We start from the raw sequence: 19,186 nt of genomic DNA, 5'->3' as shown, positions 1-19,186 counted from the left end.
AAATTAGTAAATACATTTTAACATAAAAAATATATGTAATTATAAGTAAAAGATACCTAATTCACTACTGTGAATTTGCTAACAATGGAAATGAAAAAGAAATTACTTAAAATGTTTCTTCTGGTCTAGTTCAAATGATAGCTCAGCTAAATTTCTGGATGATTAAAAATTTCAACTCAATAATCAAGCAATAACAATGTTAAATAAATGTTAAATATTTTGTACTTTCTTTTGAGAATATCATAGTGTTAGAACAGTAAACAAAAGCAATAAATAAAAAGCTGGGTAGTATTGTTAAGCTAACAGACAAAACACGTTTTTAAACAAATACCTTTTGTCTTCTCATATGCTGCTGAACTAAATAGAATTGTAAAAAACTAAACATTTTAGTCAATAATAAGAAAAGTGAAATTACTGATCAACTAATGTAACTCTAAAATTGGTATAACTTGCTTGCAACTTAGATGAGAGTAAATATCCATGAATAGATTAACTGGAGGTCATTCATGACACAGTAACTCACATTACAGACTCATACTACAGTAACTCATACTACAGACTGTTCATTACTATTGCAATTAGTATATCATATTCTATTAGCTTTTCTTCACAATTATATTTCTGGAAAAGCAAATATAATTGCTTACCAAGATGGTAGTAACAATTAAAGAGCGATTGGACAGGGAATCTGTGATGTTTGCTGGTTTTCCTTTCTGATTCTCTGTCATGTTAAGGCCACTCAATGGATCCCAAGTTCCAACCTGTAAATCAGTAAATTACTGTGTAAATTGCCAATTAGTTACATTTCAGCATCTAGAAAAGAACACTGTAAGGAAAAACAAATTGCTACAGGGAAAGAAATGGTTGCTAATATTTATTATTAAACTCTACTCCATTTTTCTCTGTCACTGAATTTAAAGTCTGCTTATTCAAAATATGATTACCAATACCTCAAATTATGTTTCGTGAAGTGTGACATTAAGTGTAAGAATGACATATAGAATATCTAAAGCTACTCTGAACACTTAATTTTCCATTTAATTTTCATTCCTCAAGATAAATCACATCTGAAAATAGCTTAACAGGCAGAAATTCATTTGCAGTGCAGAAAGCATTGTCTCTACAAAGGGATTTACTCTTTTTCTTGATCAGAGAGAACAGCAGGACAAAAACATGTTTTTTGGAAAATATAATGATGAAGGTTAGTGCAATAACTTAATTTACTTACAGATAAATCTTCGGTACCTAAGTATTTTGACATTTTATACATTGAAATAAAGTCAATAGGATTTTTGTCTAAGTAAGAACATCCAGGGTTATGCTTTAAGATTCAGGTCAGAGACAGACTCACATACTAAGTAATAAGTAATAATTACATAATTTATCTGCAATTTCATCACTACACAATTAAAATGGTCAAGCAGTAAATATAACTATCCATTTTAGAAATCAGAATGTATTACTCCATTGTCTAAAAAGCCATACAAATGGGTTTTATTTTGTTTTATTTTTTATTTGGATTTTGGACTTCACTTCAAATACTATACAATACCCATAATAGAAGATAAAGATATTTTAAAACTAAATCTTGACAAAAAAATAAAAATTTATGTGATGTTTGATTGTGAATATATATATGTATGTATAGATGTATATATAAAAACACACAATTTTTTTTATAATCTTTCAAAGTGACTCCCGAGAAACCGTTCATATACTTTTAAGTGATTTGTTGCTGTAGGACTGTAAAGTAAATTTAGAATACAATGTTGTGAGGGTTAAATGAAAAGAGTTCTATTTCTAAAACTGAGACTGACCCTGAATCAGCAGGTACTGTAATAGAGAAAAGATAAATTTGCTCTCTTTTTTTACAATTTTCTGTTCTATGGAAATCAATATTTTATCTTTCTTCTTTGCTTTACACTCAGTTCCAAGAGGTCAGTCTCTGAACTTGGCTGTTCAGTACCTCATAAATTGATGAAAGAAGGTTTTCAAATCCATCTGCAGCATGCCATCTTCATTTCATTTTGTAGAGTAGTCAGTAGTAGTGGTGATTACATCAAGAAAATAATTATACTCCAGTATAAGTAGTATTATTTCTTCATATTTTTGTATTTCCTATTTGCAAATTGCTTAATTTATTTTACTTTCTTCAGAAATATTGATATTCTTGTCTTCTTTGCCAAATATAATGTTAATAGCAATACTTCTGGATCCCATAGATCCAGGTCATTATTAAAGATACAAAATAAAACAAGGTCTTACACTGATACTCTTAACAACAAATTACAATTAGTTTTCATCCTATTTGAAGGTTCCTGAGCAAGGCTTCAAGCCAGTTGTACATTTCTATTCAGGAAATGTAATTCTTCTTCAGTGACAAATTTTCATATCAAAAGTGGTATTAAATTCAGGTATTTGTTATCTCCTTGAAGTATAAAATAATTTTCCTCACAATGCAGCCTCAGACTGATTGACTGCAATTTAAATTATAATTTATTATCCTGGAGTGCCACAGTTTTAGATTTTCACTGTGGTAATCATAGTTTCAGTGTGTCCAGAGTGACTGTAATCAAATTTCGTGGTACATTACATTAGCAGCATTCCAATCATCTCTTTATTTTGTCATTTCCAATTTTACAAGGAGCTATCATTTTTGTCAGACATGAATTTTTGTTTGTAAACACATACTTCTTACTGACTGATGCTCGATTATCACCTCTCATTCAGGAGTTTCAGGAACAAGTATCTTATGTAAAATCTGGGATCACGCATGACATCTTTTTTAAATCAATGAGCAGTTTTTCTGTTGTCACTGTCTTCAGCAGTCATTGCATTTAAAACACATGATTTAGGTCATTCCCCATTATACTAACCAGGCAATTTATCTAGCATGTATTTTAACAAAACCGAAGTTAAAAAAAATTAGGTCTTCTAGTAATTCTTCATAACTCTTTTCTCTCCCTTCCATGAATACTTTTGTCCTCATGGATTACACCTAAAATTGTTCAGTTGAGCTGTTGTCCTCACAGAAGGGATTGTTCCCCCATGTTGAGAAAGAGGTTAAATGAAATAATAACTGCATAAATTACAATATGGAAACACGACATACATTATGACACATATAATTCTTATCTCCCCATCTTCTCTCATCCCATAAGAGGAAGGATGGACAGAAGGAAAGAGGAACTCTAATAACACAGAGAGAGAGGCCTGAGAAGACTGTGGTAAGGAAAGAACATTGGGAACATACAAGATAAGGACAAAGATGTGGAAACACTCCTGAAGGAAGAATTAAAGAGAGAGAAAGGGGGTGGAAAGAGATAAGAGGTACAAGGGGACAGGGATTATATGGAAAGGGAAACAGGCAGGGAGAGTGTGACGGAAGAGAGGAAGGAATGGTAGAGGAAGGAAGAAGGGAGAGGAGGAGACAGTAGCAGAAAGCAGGAGAGAAAGGTTGTGATGTAGAGAGATGAATTGCACGTGTGGAGGGAGGTAGGGGCTGAGAGAAAGAAGAGTGATTCATCATAGCCTTAACAGAATTCAGCCTTGGGCAAACCACCACCCCTTCCCAACTTTGAGACAGCTCTTTTAAATAAACGAACTGGCTAAAATGTACTCTCTCTACTAGTAAACGTCCTGTTCCAGAATTTAATAATTCACCCTGGATTGAAGAAGAAGAAGGTTTGTATTCTTTCAGAATAATGAAATTTTGTTCAAAGACAAACATTCATTCATTGGCATTGATTCATCTATTTCAGTCAAATATGCCATAGGTTCCATATGTTTACTAAGCAATTCAATGGAAGGTGTATACACCTTAATTTTCCTTTTCCTAATCTCATATCATTACACCCTACAGGAACTGCTCTGATTTTGCTCAAATACAGTTACTGATTCTTACTGCTCTTTCCAAAGACTGTCTGCACCTTTTAGTGAAAAATCAATATTATCATATCTGTTTATGAAATTATCAAAATGAGCCATGAGGACAGAAAAAGTATTTTCCTATTCTATGAACTTCTGTATAAACGGTTGAAGCACATGCTTGTTGTTTTTAAACATCCATATGCTTTAACAACTATTTCTATTTGTCTCTTACTTATCTTTCAATATAACTGTTTCCCAAGTTCCTTTTTTCTCTTATATGTTTTAGAGTACTGTATTTCCTGCTGAATTTTATTGTCTTCCATATTTCTTATGGAAAGAAGGCTTTTTTTTGTTTGTCTCTACATTTTCAGAGGACTAAGATTTTATTTGCTAGAAATCTCATGTTGTGTGATGGTTCTCAAATACCACCTAATATTCCTAAAGCTGTCCTAGAATACAGAGACTTCCTTTCTTCATTTTCAACAGTTATTGCTTATATGCAGACCCTTCAGCTACAACTGACTTATCTAGCTATTATCATGACATCAATTCTTCCATTTCTGCTTCCAGTAAGGAAGACAGGTTGTATTGCACCTATTCTACTTGTGCACAAAGCCAATTTACTTTTTAAACCTAATCACTAGCATACTTTTTTCCCCCCCTTAGATTTCCAGGACTCCCTTCATGGAAAACTTCATAGGAGGAATCTACTATGAGTGTATTGCTGAACATTTTAAAATATAGCATAGTTCTTGAATCAGAGGTTTCCCACCGGACAACACAAAGGATTTTACCTATGTAATTGTTTCAAGATAAGCTCATGGTTTCTGAACTTTTACAAATTTTCCTAGCCAGCGGAAGCTAATATTCCAAAACTAGTCTGGGGGGGTGGGGAGAAGTTTTGAAGAAATATGTTTTTTATTTGTTGCCACAATATCACCTTGGGGCAATAGCTGACAGAATTTTATCTGAAAATGAAGGAAGACATAGTGCTTACAGAACACTGAACACCACATCTAGGTACAAACTACAAGGTAGATTCAAGTTGCAAAACTTTTGCCTGCTGATCACAACAATGTGAGACCGTGTAGCTTCCTGCATTGCCTCTTCAGGGCAAGGTGGCTTCAGGAAAGATGATCTGATTTCAGATCATCATGGTGTCATGTAGCCAGGCCAAATATCTGTATGTGCTTCCCAATACCTTTAGTCCAAATATAGAAAATATTAGTCTACACAGAAAGAGCACTTCTCAATTCTTTGGTCTTTCACTCCATCTCTGTACAAGAAAAATTAATATCAGAAGACAGACAAACCAGTCAGGTTACCAATTCTTAATTTTTTAGTACCACTTCCAGATAAAAATTTTGTATTCCAAGAAAAGAGTTAAAGTTCCCTCTGAAAACATAAAATAGCCCAAATTAAGCTATTTTATTTCATTAAGTTTGAGGTAATTCCAGACAACAAGGTAACAGCTTCTACTAGAAGACTTTGAAACCAGATATCAAGTGGAGAATAGATATACTGTTTTATGCAACACATGAAATGTCATTGTAAATGTTTTTAGGGGGTGGGTTTTTGTATTGTTTCCCACCTCTTTGGAGGTAAATGTCTTACACACCTTTTCAAGACCTTCTTCCTTGAGGCTGATAACATCTAAATCAAAATCTGTCCTTAAGCCATTGGTTTTGTTGAAAGTTATCCTGCCTGTGAGGCCTTCCCAGTGGGCCTATGGAGAAAGAAAAAACAATTTCTATAAATAAATACCTCTTCCTTTTTTTTCCTCAGAAAAAGAAAAAAATTTACCTTTGCCAAAATGGAAGAATTAATTATTCATTTTATGTAAATAATTTACCTTATGGCTGATTTCTTGTTTTAAATATTTTGTATTCACTATATGCTAATTAAATCAACCTTTCCTTTAGTCTTCACAGGCAAATTTTAAAACACCTTCCATGCTAGGCAATAGTCTCTTCTATTAAATGAGATAAAAGGCTGTTTTGTTTTCATTCCTCCATCATTCATGCATGGATTTCCCCTCTGCTTCCCTACATTGCCTCCCCCTCACAAGCCTCAATCAGTTTCATTAATGCTGGACTTCATTTTTCTGTCAAGAAATTTCATTCAAATAAAGGCTTACTTTTACAAGATGCTGATTCCCCTGAAACCACACTGAGACAGCAAAAATTGAGGTCAGTGAGCCAGCCTCCCAGAGCTCATTCCTTACTTTTAATAAAGCACAATATCCTCATTTTTTTATAACTTAAAATCCATCTAGTTCTAAAATTATACTAAAGTAGAGAAAGGAATGTGGAAAGCAAAATTATCATCTTAAAAGGAACCATTATAAAATATTTCTTTGCAAATAATTCTACCATCACAATATTTTTCATCTCTAGAATGAGAAATACCATATTAGAAGTTGTTTACAGTACAAGAGACTTGAATACTCTACTCTACAGTGTTCATCTTTAGCACCCTAAATCTCCTAGCTTTACTTTAAATCATTATCTATCAGTATCCAAAGAGCATACTAGGAGACCAAAGCCACATATACTAATTCATATTAGAAAAGGAAGGGAAAAAAAAATTTAAAACAGGAAGTAAAATTCATTCTTGACCCTTTTGAGCTCATGCCAGTTGCTGAATTTCTCATAATCAATCTGTGGTTTGCAGTTTCCTTTTTGGGGGGTTTTACGCCACAAATGTTCCACACCTCCCCCAGTTATCTACAAACAAAAGTTTTATTTATATTGCAGTTAATTTACCCTTTCAAGTTTCTTTGTTCCAGTTAATACTTCTAGAAAACCATTTTCAAATAAAAATGCTGCCTCACTTCTTAAACTGTTTATGTGTAACAAGATGAGAGATTCCCAAAACGAAAAAACGAAGGCTGAAAAAAAAACGAAAAACAAGGCAGAATCCAAATACAGTGAAAACAAAGAAAACTGAAATTGGGAGAAAGGACTACAGAGAAGCGGGATGCTTTATTAGTGACTTACTTCCTTAATGAGGCTCATAAAGCGGGTCCCAAAGCGCCAAGGTTTGTGGCGATTGCACTGTAGTGAACTGACAGTCATCTGTGGGAACTGCTGGACAGCCACTGACACCACATGAACTGCATCGTACATTAGTGCTGCGTCCGTCTGAAATCAGAATGACATCAGAACCATGAACACAAAACAAACACGAGACAGGCCAGCAGTGAGAGAAGGAAACAACAAATTAGCACTGCTCACTGTGTTAAAGGGAGAAAATTATCTGATTTCTTGTGTAGCACTGTAAAATGTAGCCTTATTGTCAAGTTGTACATGAGTTGTGTTGGGACCTTCAGACTCAGCTTTTCTCTTTTTAATGATGAAACAAGGGTCAAAATAGCTACTCTTCAGGATCACAGGAGTACCAGGAGTACCCTAGTGTCTGATGACTTATGCTACTTTAAAAAAGCAGTGCATTAGAGCACTATACAAATCACTGGATGCACGTTTTATTCAAGTCAGTTATTTTCACTGGTGAGGCTACAGAAAAAAAAGAAACAGTTAGAAAGATGGCAAAACCTTAGCTATGAAAGAAAGTGTACAGGCTAAGGAAGTAATTTTTTTTATTTTGAAACTACTGACAGGATACAGTCCCAAAGGTACTCCGTTGATTCATTAATAAAGTTTTAATGTATATCAGTTTAAATCCCTAGGACAAAACTAACCACTATCTTCAATACATCAGAGGTAAGGTTAGAATTACACTGAAATGCACATTCATTTTAATAGTTTTCATGTTCCATCCTAAATAAATAGACTGTTTAGACATATGTGCTAAGTGTTGTTGTATTAGCAAAGGACAGAGACAGCCGCTCAGTACACACTGTCATGCTGTACAAGAAACTGCCATCTCTTTCCTGTTCTATTTGATAAACAGAGGCAAGCCTCAGAACCTTAAAGCAAGAGAGGACCTTAGATTCAGCGGGTGAAAATGAATTCTATGCCATCTGCTCAGCATACCTTAGTGAAAAAGGACCTATTTCCCCTTCTCATTCACATAATTAGTGAGCTGTGAAATTAGTTCTTTAATGGATAGGAAACCTGGAGATTATTGCACTTGTCACAACACAATACAATGCAATACAAAATGAGCTCATATAGCTCCTTTCATGCAAATGCATCCCAAGGCTCTTTACAATAAAACTAAATATAAAAATGCAAAAATATTCTGCCATTATAGCCTATAAGCTACTGTTAAAGAGGAAAATATACGTTCACATTTAAATGGCTCTTCCAAGGAGAGATTTTGAAATTCAAAAATAAATAAATCCTAATTTTAAAATAGCCAGTATAATAGGTTTCAATGAGTCAGGCGCCAAGTAGTTTATGCGAGGGTTTCAAATCAGTCAGAAAATATTTTTGCTGCCAAATTGTTCATTATCTTCAAGGCATTAAAGTGCTTTTAAGGCAAGCTGATATTTGACAAGGAGGCAGCAAAATACCAAAATGATGGAATCACATGCTGAGTAAGCGTCATACAAAGCTTAACATTCTAGAAGCAAGACTTGGCAGTAGTTGGAGTCTAGACAACAGCTTTTTAAATAAACTACACAATAAGAACAACACATAAATCTGACTCAGAAATGAAAACTTTTTTTTTAATCTGTTTTACTTCTAAAACTGTGGTCCTTGTACCAATGAAGGAAAATTGAAATTGCTATGGGACTTTAGCAAAAGAAATCCATAAAGAAACAATCAGAAGTTCAACACCAGCATTAACTGATTAATTAGGTATAAATTTGGACACAGAACTGCTAAGACTCATCAGGAGGAATCAAGTGGACATTATGCCAGATGCAGAACAACATGGCTTTCTGTCAAATTCTATAAGCCACTGAGGTGGAAACTTGTAGGATGACAAGACAGTCAGCTCCAGTGTAAGCATTAAAAGAAAATCATTGTGGTTTTAAAAATAATTCAAATTCTGATAATATTCATCATATTTGATTGATGAATATTGCTTCACTGGAAATAAACATAAATGAGGATGTACCTCTTTTAAAATGCACACAACATAAACTCATAGCTGGCTAGAAGTAGAGTGCCCTATTTTATTTTTAGTTACTACAATGTAACTCCCTTAATTACATACATAGGATGAAATTCCACAACCCGCCTTCTGTAAGAAATTTAAACATAGGTTTAAATGCTTTTACTGAATAAAGACAGATAAAACCATATATTAGAAAAAAATACATTGGTGTAGTGATTCAATACTGTGTTCATCTAACTGGTTGCTATTGTTGATTTTACTGCTACAGAAAGAAACAGCACAAAAGTCAGGAAAAAATACAAAGTATATCCTTGAATTTGCAGGCTGGGGTCTCATCTTGGTTGGTCACTTTACCTTTCCTTTGAAAGACAGTAATAATTGATAGCCACTGGCCTAGCTCTCCAACCTTGTTAATTAGGTCTTACTAAGCTTTACATCTCACTGACCTTTGTCCATACTGCTTTCTCTTCCTATGGAACTATGCATTGTGGACCAAGAAGTGTTGCATGTTTCAGCAAAAGACTGTTTGGAGACAAGGGAGGAAATTCCCCTAATGAAATTTTTATAATTCTTTATTTTATCTAAACAGACATTAGCAGTCTGTGAGGAAGAATAGAGAGAAAATTCAGGAGAAGCAATGGCTCTTGTATTTCAGATAGAAACCTGCTACAATGTTTCTATTCACTGAAGCACATATAATACAAGAAAATAACCTTATTGGAAAATAAGATTAGCAATGTTCTAGTTAACTTGTATAAAGCTAAACACCTATGTTGTACTCCACAAATATATTTTGGTACAGTTTCTGAACTATGGGTTTAGGGTTTTTTGGTTTCATATCCTACTTAGTAGCCATGATAATTGTTTGGATATAGATAAACTCATCTAAAATACTGCTCTTGATAGTATCATTTGTAGTTCTATAATCACAAATAAAAAAAAAAAAAGAAACTGGAATGAGATTGATGTGGGTGATTCAGATGTCAGGTGACAATGTTTGTGATCACAAGTCTGTTTTTCAGTTGATTCTGTCAAGTAACAAGAAACTTTTTAGCACTCAGAGGTAAAAACTTAATCAGAGACACAATTTCAGTCACAATACATTGCAAATAAAGAAAAAGTACCAATATGTGTTTGATTTTTGTCCAAAATTTAGTTGGATACTACACATTTCTTCTCAGTACTGTTCTCTCATTCTTTTACTTCCTGTCTTACTATGGGTGGTGTATTTGACTCTCTTTTTCACATATATTTTTGTGTAATCACTTTTGAGTCTTGCTAAATTACTTGCTAAATTCTGTATAACAAATTACATGGAAGTACTGTAACCTCACTGTGAAAGGGCTCTGATGGACCCAGTATAAAGAAAGTAGGAACTGAGTCCTCTCTATTATTAGAGAAAGAATCTGTTGTTTCTCCCTGGGTCTCCTCAGAGTATGAGGTGGTCTTCTTCTTCTCTCTTCCCAAACACATCCAAAGATGTCAAAGCACGTGATATGCCCTGTGAGGCACTGAAACTGTTTTCCCAGAGAAGTTGTGTATGTCCCATCCCTGGAAGTGTTCAAGGCCGGTTTGAATGGAGCTCTGAGTAACCTGGTCCAGCAGGTAGCATCCCTACCCATGGCAGAGGCATTGGATGTAGAAAATCCTTAAAGTCCCTTCCAACCTGAACTAATCTATGATTCTTTGCTATTTGCCACACACATTCTTGTAATAGTGTCTCAGTTTGAAGAGACTGGAATGTTTGCTAAAGAGGATGAGCTTTGAGACAGGCCAAACTCCTCTCTCTCAGCAACTGTAAATTCAAAATTAAGGGTCTTTAATTGAAGAGGTGTGGAAAAAAAAAGGAACAACAACCCTTTATTAAAAGATATATGTATATTGGCAAGAACAGTAACAGAACACAAAAAAAAAACTAGACAACAGTCCTGTACCCAAAAGTCCCCTTCAAAGAAAAGAAAAGGTCTGAATACTTCTCTGTCTTCTAGCGCAGTTCTAATCACAGTTGTCAGGGGGCGCTGTTGGATCGCTGGAGGTGCAGAGCCTGCAGTTCTCTGTGGTGGTCGGCAGGGGGGGCAGGGGGTGGTCACCACACGGAGAGGGGTCTGGGGGGTGGTCTTGGGTCGTGGGAGAAGCCGAAAAGAAAAAAATGGGGGCCCTTTCCCCAATGGAAGAAGGGGGACAGGAAACCAGTTCACCCGCCACGGAACTCACTGTTGTCCTCAGATGATGGTGTCTCGAGACTCTCTTTTTCTCTCAGTGAGCACGCAACTCTCCGATGAAAACCCAGTAGATCCCAGCTGGAGTCATGAAGCAGCAGCGTGCGAGCTGACCGAGGTTGGTGGTCAGGCCTCACCAGGACGAGAAGCCAGAAAGACCAGCTTCCAGACCTCTCCTCCAAAAAATGCCCACACAAAGACCTCCGTCTCCGTCCCAGAGAGAGAACCCCAGCAAAACTGCCCTCTCCCTTCTGAGAAGAGCCAGCCAACCCCTCCCCCCAAAAATTCCTCCCCTCTTCCCCCAGCCTCTGATGGGCCATCCGTTAGGAATGCGGTCCGGCCAGTTAGATTCTTTTGTAAAGCTAATTGTCCCCCCTTTCCATTCAAACTCTGTATCTGCTACAGTGGGGGCAGGGGGAAGAAAAATTCCCCCTCTCAGATTTCTAACCTATAACAAATAGTTAATCAGTATTGTAAGGAGGGTTTTAGTTTTGGGGGCTTGGAGCTGGAACAGAAGGTTGGCAAGGTAGTGGTTTTTACTGGTTTCTAACCTATATGGGCAAAGCTGATGAAGAAGAAACCCTCTATAGCCTAGGTCTCAGCCAAGGAGAAATCCTCCCCACATAATGGAATAGATAAACTACTTCTTCACCAAGTTTTTTTGTATTGTCCTTAGAAGAGGTATGATTTTTAGTGACCTTCGGTACGGCTGTTACTTAGACAAGAACCAGCTGAAAGTTCTGAAACCAAATGGGCTGTTTATGCACTACAGCTGCAACCTGAGATCTAAGCCTGTTTCTTAAGACTTTGCTTAAAAAAAAATGTGAAAGACATAAATAAAATTCAGGAAAGCCTAGCAGAACAGACAAATCGTGGCCTTCATAACCATCTTCAGACTTGCAGTACTTAAGAGTTTGCTAATGTGATCTGATATCTGAGTCAAAAAATGTGCTAACTGCTTTAGGAACTTCTGTGGTTAATTAACTTGTAAGGGTTAAAAAAACTTGCAGAGTCCACAGTAATGAACATCAAATCATTACTTGCTTCTGCATCTTTTATGCACCACCATGTTTTTGTATGACATTTCCATTTACCTTCATCAAACTATAAGTAAATTTCATGTACTAATGAACCACTCTTCTCTGATCCATATCTCAGTTCTACAGAATTATCTCTGTAGATCAAAAATAGGTTTGAAAATATTATTTCCATCATGTAATCAAGTTTAACATTAAGATGAAGGATTGCTAAGCTAATTGTATTTCTTCATGAGCTGTATCAGAAAAAGAACACTTCTCAAACAGAAAAAAAACATATTTCAGCTTTTCCTATAACAAACTGTAGTTCTTTATAATCTACAGACAATAAAAAAAATGAATTATAACATAGGCATGATCTGGAAAGACTTTGAAATACTCAAATACAGATAATTAAAAACAACCTGAAAGCAGGAAAAATCCTCAGGTTTCCAATTAGACATTAAATTAAGTTAATGTGATTATTTTTCCCCTTAATTAAATTTATTACTAATAAAAATCTATGAAGCAACATGGTCTTCTTTTTAAAAGGTTCTCTATGAAGTACTTGAAAACACAAAGAAATTTTCTACATTGAGTGACGTATGAAATATGACAATGGAAAAGAGAAGCTTAATAAATTTTTTTTGCCCTTTAATATTTGATCCAGTGTGGATCCCAGACTGGAATGAGCTATTTGCAATATTAGTAGTTTATTTTCCTAGATCAGAAGATTCTTGTATTTACAAATCTGACACTCGAGATCTCGAATTGCTCTCTTTACTCTGCCATTTTTTTCAATGACTGTCGGGAAATTTTTCCACAAAAAAGAAGTCAAAGAAGAGGGCCAAAAAAAAGAAAAAACAGTTTAATTAGCTAACTAAATTATCTCCCTAACAATACAAGGATTACCTCTATGAGGATTCAACTGCATAACCATTTCCAAAATGCTTTTTATGGTAAGTGTAAGGAATGAAGATTACCTCCTAGTAAGTATGATACAGGTTTATAGTGCATTTTGTATATGAACTTGAGTTTATTCCTTTAAGTCATGTTCAGTAAAAGCACATTAACAACCCTTTATAATTGAAAGAAAGAAGGAAAACAAAAGAGGAAAAAAAGATAAATCTCTCATATGTGTCAAAGAAGGTATCCAGTTTCCAAATTTGTCTCAGAATTAAAATCAGATACAACTCTTCTATAACACAATTGGAAATTCTGTAGACAGTCTTAGACTGGATTTTCCACAATAAATATGTTAAGAACTTGGGAGTTAAAACTCAGCATGAGCCAGTAGTGTGCACTCACAGCCCAGAAAGCCAACCATGTCCTGGCCTGCATCAAAAGGAGCGTGGCCAGAGGTCAAAGGAGGTGATTTTCCCCCTCTACTCTGATCTTTTGAGATCCCGTCTGGAGTACTGCACACAGTTCTGGTGCCCCTAGCATATGAAGGACATGGAACTGTCGGAATAAGTCTTGCAGGGAGCTACAAAGTTGATAAGAGGATTGAAGGTTACGAAGACAGGCTGAGAAAGTTGAGGCTGTCCATCCTGGAGAAGAGAAGGTTGCATGGAGACCTCATAGCAGCCTTCCAATATCTGAACAGAGCCTACAGGGAAGCGAGAGAGGGACTCTTTTTCAGGAACTGTAGTGATAAGGCAAGGACTAGACGATCTTTGAGTGCCATTCCAATCCCTTAATATTCTATGACTCTACGATTTGGAAAACATGTCAAAATCTACTTTTTCATCAAAGAGAAAGCAGATAAGGAAGAAAATGGAAGAGTGTCATATACTGTACTGTCAGTTGATAGGCCTTGTTCTATCAGAAGGATAGACCTGAGTCTGCATCTACCAGTCACTACTGTCGTTAGTATCAAATTACACATCATAAATTAAATATATCTAGATTTTCATGTGAAGACAAATATTTTGCTAAAATTCTTTAAAAAACCTGAACAGTTCTTTAAATGTTCTAGACCAAAATGTTCTATACAAAATAAAACTGAAGTAAAAAATTAACCTTAACACATAATATTCTTATTCTCTATTCAACTCTGTGTTAAACTGTATTGACTCATTAAAAATTTCAAGGGAAGACATTGTAGAGTTCACTTAAATAAAGCAGCATCGAGTGAGCTGAGCTTTTTCCAGTGATTAGTAAAGTATGTATATATTTCACTACTTTTTAGTTCTTACGTTATCTTTACCTGCATATTATCCGAATAATACTATTACATTGAGTAGGATAGGTTATAACAAGTGTGTGTGTAGGGCAGAAGGACAGGCTGAATTTCATGAAGGTGGAATGGTGCCCTGCTCCATACCCCAGCCCTCTGAGGTCTCCTTGGCCAGCCCTGGAGCAGCTGTCCATTACTGGTACACAAGGAGCACTGCCCCATACGCCTCCCCAGAGAATCAGTCCAGTCCTAGAGTGGCCAGTAGGCCAGAAGTCCCACCTGATGGGGGAGGTGGAGTGGCCACAGCAGGCCAGAGAAGATAAAAACAAAGACATGTGGTCACCATATAACATCATCTCCTGTGTGCTCTCTCAAGGTATAAAAGGAACCTGGACTCCTTTAATAAAGCTGAACAGGCTTCAGGACCTTTAAAGAAAACCCCCTCAATGAGCCTTTAGTGCAAGCCTGGGGTCTTACAAGTTCATTATTCTCTTCAAGATCATCTTTGTCTTACTGTCTCTAGTGAGTCAAATTTTACCCTTGTGAGAAAAGTAGAACTACATTTGAAAGGTCAGACTGTTCAGAGGGTTTTGCATACTGTCTGATGGTCATTAATGAACAAAACTTTTCAGAATGCATTAATTAAAATTAAGCTTAAGTTCTTGTCAAGACTTCATTAGCTGCATCAAGAATGAAATGAAACTGAATGCAAATGCTCACAAACGCATATCTGCATTTGTTTCATAGGTGATCATGACAAAAGTATTCAGATAAGTACATGGAAGTGAACAAACAATTTCACTTTTTTTAACAAACTCCTTGAAAATGTTTGAACACATTAAAACCAGTTCATACCAAGTCTTTAATTCGCTGTGAAACTTATTTCATCATATAATACATCATTTGTTACTGACTGAAATTCAGTATCATCTGAAATAAACTTAGTTTAGAGTGACTGTGGTCACTGGTTTAACATACTCATTCCATACTGCAATAAAATTCTCTCACCGAGCTTGTATTTATGGCACTTGTCCCTCCAACGCTTTAGAACATAATGAGAATGTTGCCTTCCCATTTGTCAAAAGGAGCATAAGTACACAATGCAGGGCATGTTCCAAAAGGACTGAATTTTGCATTGGCTTTTATACATTGTATTTTATTTCTTACATAACAGTAATTCCTCGGATAGAACACTGAATGCAAAGTCAGGTTGTTGAGTTTGGTGGGGGGTTTTTTGAATCCCCAGTATATCCAGACTATTTCTAGTCAGGTTTATGAAGGACAGAGATGACATAGTACAATTTGGAGGATAAGAACAGGTGCTCTCTAACATCATGGGCAAGTAGTAGATACTGGAGGTACAACAAAGAGGACAGACTAATCAAATTCCATCCCCAGCATAACCTCTTCAGGGAAAAGTAACATTATTTAGGAGTCAATGCACAGTAAGGATTTACAATGGAATATTACTCGTTTCAAAGCCATCAAAAATGTCTCATAATCTCCTTAGCCTGCTAAGCAGTACTTCTCCTTTGATAATTACTTATTCTTCTCTCTTATCTTTAATGACAACTTAATGCACAATACATAATTATTAATTACAAAACCTTGAATAAATGGCATATTTCATAAACAAACAAAACACTTCCATTTTTTATTCTACCGAACTCCCCGCCACCTGCCTCCCATTTTTCCCCATGTATTAGTTGTATGTTTTAGGTTATTTCCATTGTGAGCATAGTGAACAGAAACGGGCCTCTGTCCATTTTTTTATTATTTTCCTTTGAAGACTGATTTTTCTCAGAGAAGCTAACTCTGCTTCTTTTCTTTTGAATAACTCAGAAATATAAAGATAGGAACAATGATGTCAGAAAAGTCTGACAACACTCAGAAATCAAGAAGGGGTGACCACCTACAGTACAGAAGAGGTCTCACTGCTAGTATTATTACTTTCCTTAAAGTCTGTTCCATTTGATAGAAAATTAAAAAGTTTCTTTTAGAAATTACTGGATAAAAACTACAGAGACAATTGTAATTTACATATAAAAATAAGCTAAGATTTATTTATAAAAATCTGTATTTTCTTTATTATAGATTCTACTATTGCCTGGTCAGAAAATTTTAAGTGTCAGACCTTGTTAGGAAAATGTGATTTTAACCCACAAAACAGCATAACTAGTAAGATAAAATTTTTTTCCCCAAAATTTCTCATTTAGTGTGGTGCTGATAGTGCTACTACTTCCAGCTTGATTTGCTACATATTACCCTACTTGAAGCTTCACTACATATTCTTGACCAGCTGCCCCCAAAATATAAGTAGTTTCAAAACTGTCCTACAAAGTGACTTTTCAAGAAGGCCCCGAACAAGAGATTAAAATTGAAGAAAGTAATTTTTCTTTAACTCTTCCGGGTGTGATAAAGAGCACAGAAACCAAGCATGGATGCAAAAGATGAAAACAAACAAAAAAACCCCAATAAAAAAAATAGGAGTCATTTTATGTTATAAACAGACAGACGTTTATATGAGATTTAAATATCTTATGAAACATTAAAAGAACTTCACAAGATCATCAACAAAAGATATTTCAGTCAGATGATGCCTGACAAATGTAGTATTATGCACACAAATTCCAAAGACCCAACATACCTGTACTACTCAGAGAAAGCTCTCCTACACGCAAGGCAATTATAACAAGTGAATGAAATTAAGAAGAAATGGCTTGCAAAACTAGTTCCTCCCCACCTCGGCTAATAAAATCTATTGCCCCTGAAATCATTTCACTTAATTTTCACTTGCTAACACATCCCACAAAACCATTTTGCTGAGAGAGATTTAATAAATCTCTCAACCTGGGATTAAATTTTACTGGTTTATGAACTGTTAAATTGCATTGTATGCTTATTAATGCTCATGTTTTCTTATTTCTTGACACATTTCCAACTCCACCCTGGGGTATAATTAAGAAAACATTAAAGATATGTTTTTTCACCCCCAAAAATGCATTCCAACTGGGAATCAGACATTAGTACCAGCTAGCCATAAATAATGTTCATTTAACTTTTTAAAAAATCAATTATCTTTTTTTTCCAAGACAGTATTTCAACTGTAAAACTTAGATGCTTAGATTATTTTTTTTAATATTTAGTGGTCTAGTGAATTTTAACAGGGTGTTGGTTTACAGAGACGTGTATGGGATTTTAAGTAGTGATAAAATGGATGCAAATTATTTTCCTTATCAAAATAATTGTTTTAACACTCAAATAATTATTTATTTCTTATATTACCAAAAAAACCTCACGCTAACAATTTCTTTTTAATCTAGAAAAGTGAATCGGTCAGATAATTTTATTTTTAAAGTGTAATTTTTTCTTACAGAAAGACAAAAGAATATTAAGGATTTCCTCTTTTGTCTCAACGTCTCATAGTTTGATCTCCAATTATAAGAGAAATAGCAGTGTGGAACATGAAATAATAACAAATTTTAGAAAATGCTAGGAGAACAAAAGGATAGGAAAAGCACTCCAAATGACAGTGATGTTGTTGCCATGTTTTTTGCCATTACATTGTCATTATATAGGAAAGAAATAATCATGCCATTTGCTTGTCTATAATCCCAGGGAGTTAATGATTTAAGCGACATCATTCAGTGGCTCCGACTCCAAAACGTAAACTGAACATAGGAGCAGGTGGGGGAAAGGAGAGAGGAGCTTCGCCAGTGGGGACTGCGCCCTCCTGGGAGAGGAGAGGGGGAGCTTCAGAGCACACAGGTTTGCCGGCCCAGTTTGGGGGAGGGGAAGGGTGTCGGGTGAGCCGTGGGGGTCCTCAGACTGGCAGGAGGGCGAGCGGGACAGCCCTGTATGAAGTGCCACAGGTGAGGAGTGCGTGGGAAGATCTGTGGTAGCACGGTGGAGAGAGGACAAGGTCAGGGTGGATAGCAGGTTCTACTGGGGGGTTGGGGTTCTCGGTCGGGCTGGGGCCTTGAGAGGTACCTGAGCCCCGGGTGGGTACGGGGGCTGGAATGGTTTGGTTTTGGCTCACCTGCGGCTACTGCCCAGGTTCAGTATGTTCTGGATATATTTGTTGCATCCAAAAAGCATGGTCAGGACAAAAGGATATTCCTGGGTATTTCCCTGGGACTGAATATAGATGGGTGGCAGAAAAGTAGGGAGTGAAAGGCTTGCCCTAACCGTTTTAATTGGAAAGAAGCCTGTGTACCCCTATGCGGTTGTGAGCTACGCTGGTGATGGTACATGCCTTTGGTAGGGTTGCCCATGCCAGATAGGGTCAGATGTAATATGTCCATGGGCAGGATGAGCTCATTAGCCTTCTGGCAATCATCCTAGGAGAAGGACAACTCTAACTCCAAATCTGGGCAGATGGAGCTCATTTAGCCCTGTAAGGCCATCCACCTAAGAGAAGGATACTCTAATTAAACCGACGTCCTGAGGACCTCGCTGCCACTGTCCAAGCTCGCTTGGCCCTGGCAGATGAACTTTAGGATTAAAGGGTGGGTCCAGTTCCGGCCATACCACATCTCACCTAAAAAATCCACTGCGCAGGCTTGATATAAGAAAGAATATACATTCTTTTATTGACAGAATAAAATCTTATTTCCTGATATAAAAGTTTGAAGTGATAGAACCTTTTTCATCTCCCAGAATAATCTCAGATAGTCATGTAATTTGATAGAATATTTACAGTGTTAAAAACCTGGAAGTATCTGAAAACATGTTAGGTGGGTAGCCACTTATTGCAGCCCGATTTTAACTTAATGTAGGTGAAACTTTCAGACAACTTGAAATTTTGTCAAAAATTGACACAGGGAATGTAGCTTAAACACAGCTTCTTTCTGAAACAGGAACAGCAATGGTAT

The 19,186-nt window shown here is 36.1% G+C and overlaps 1 protein-coding gene across 5 annotated transcripts in view; it reads right to left on the bottom strand.

Moving 5' to 3' along the window:
• The window catches only part of GRIK2 (glutamate ionotropic receptor kainate type subunit 2), a 365,941-nt gene that overhangs the window by 159,516 nt on the left and 187,239 nt on the right, over positions 1-19,186 (bottom strand). For all 5 annotated transcript variants that reach the window (XM_017818725.1, XM_017818724.1, XM_017818727.1 and 2 more), the window contains 3 exons: positions 6,870-7,013; positions 5,489-5,596; positions 648-761 (listed from right to left, as the gene is read on the bottom strand). In XM_017818725.1, the coding sequence (XP_017674214.1) occupies positions 648-761; positions 5,489-5,596; positions 6,870-7,013 (366 nt within the window). The remainder of the gene's footprint in view (positions 1-647; positions 762-5,488; positions 5,597-6,869; positions 7,014-19,186) is intronic.

The sequence above is a fragment of the Lepidothrix coronata genome, unplaced genomic scaffold (genome assembly GCF_001604755.1).
Source record: "Lepidothrix coronata isolate B3197 unplaced genomic scaffold, Lepidothrix_coronata-1.0 Scaffold70, whole genome shotgun sequence".
Taxonomy (NCBI): domain Eukaryota; kingdom Metazoa; phylum Chordata; class Aves; order Passeriformes; family Pipridae; genus Lepidothrix; species Lepidothrix coronata.
The sequence above is the reverse complement of the archived record's forward strand: the minus strand, read 5'-3'. Positions and strand labels throughout refer to the sequence as shown.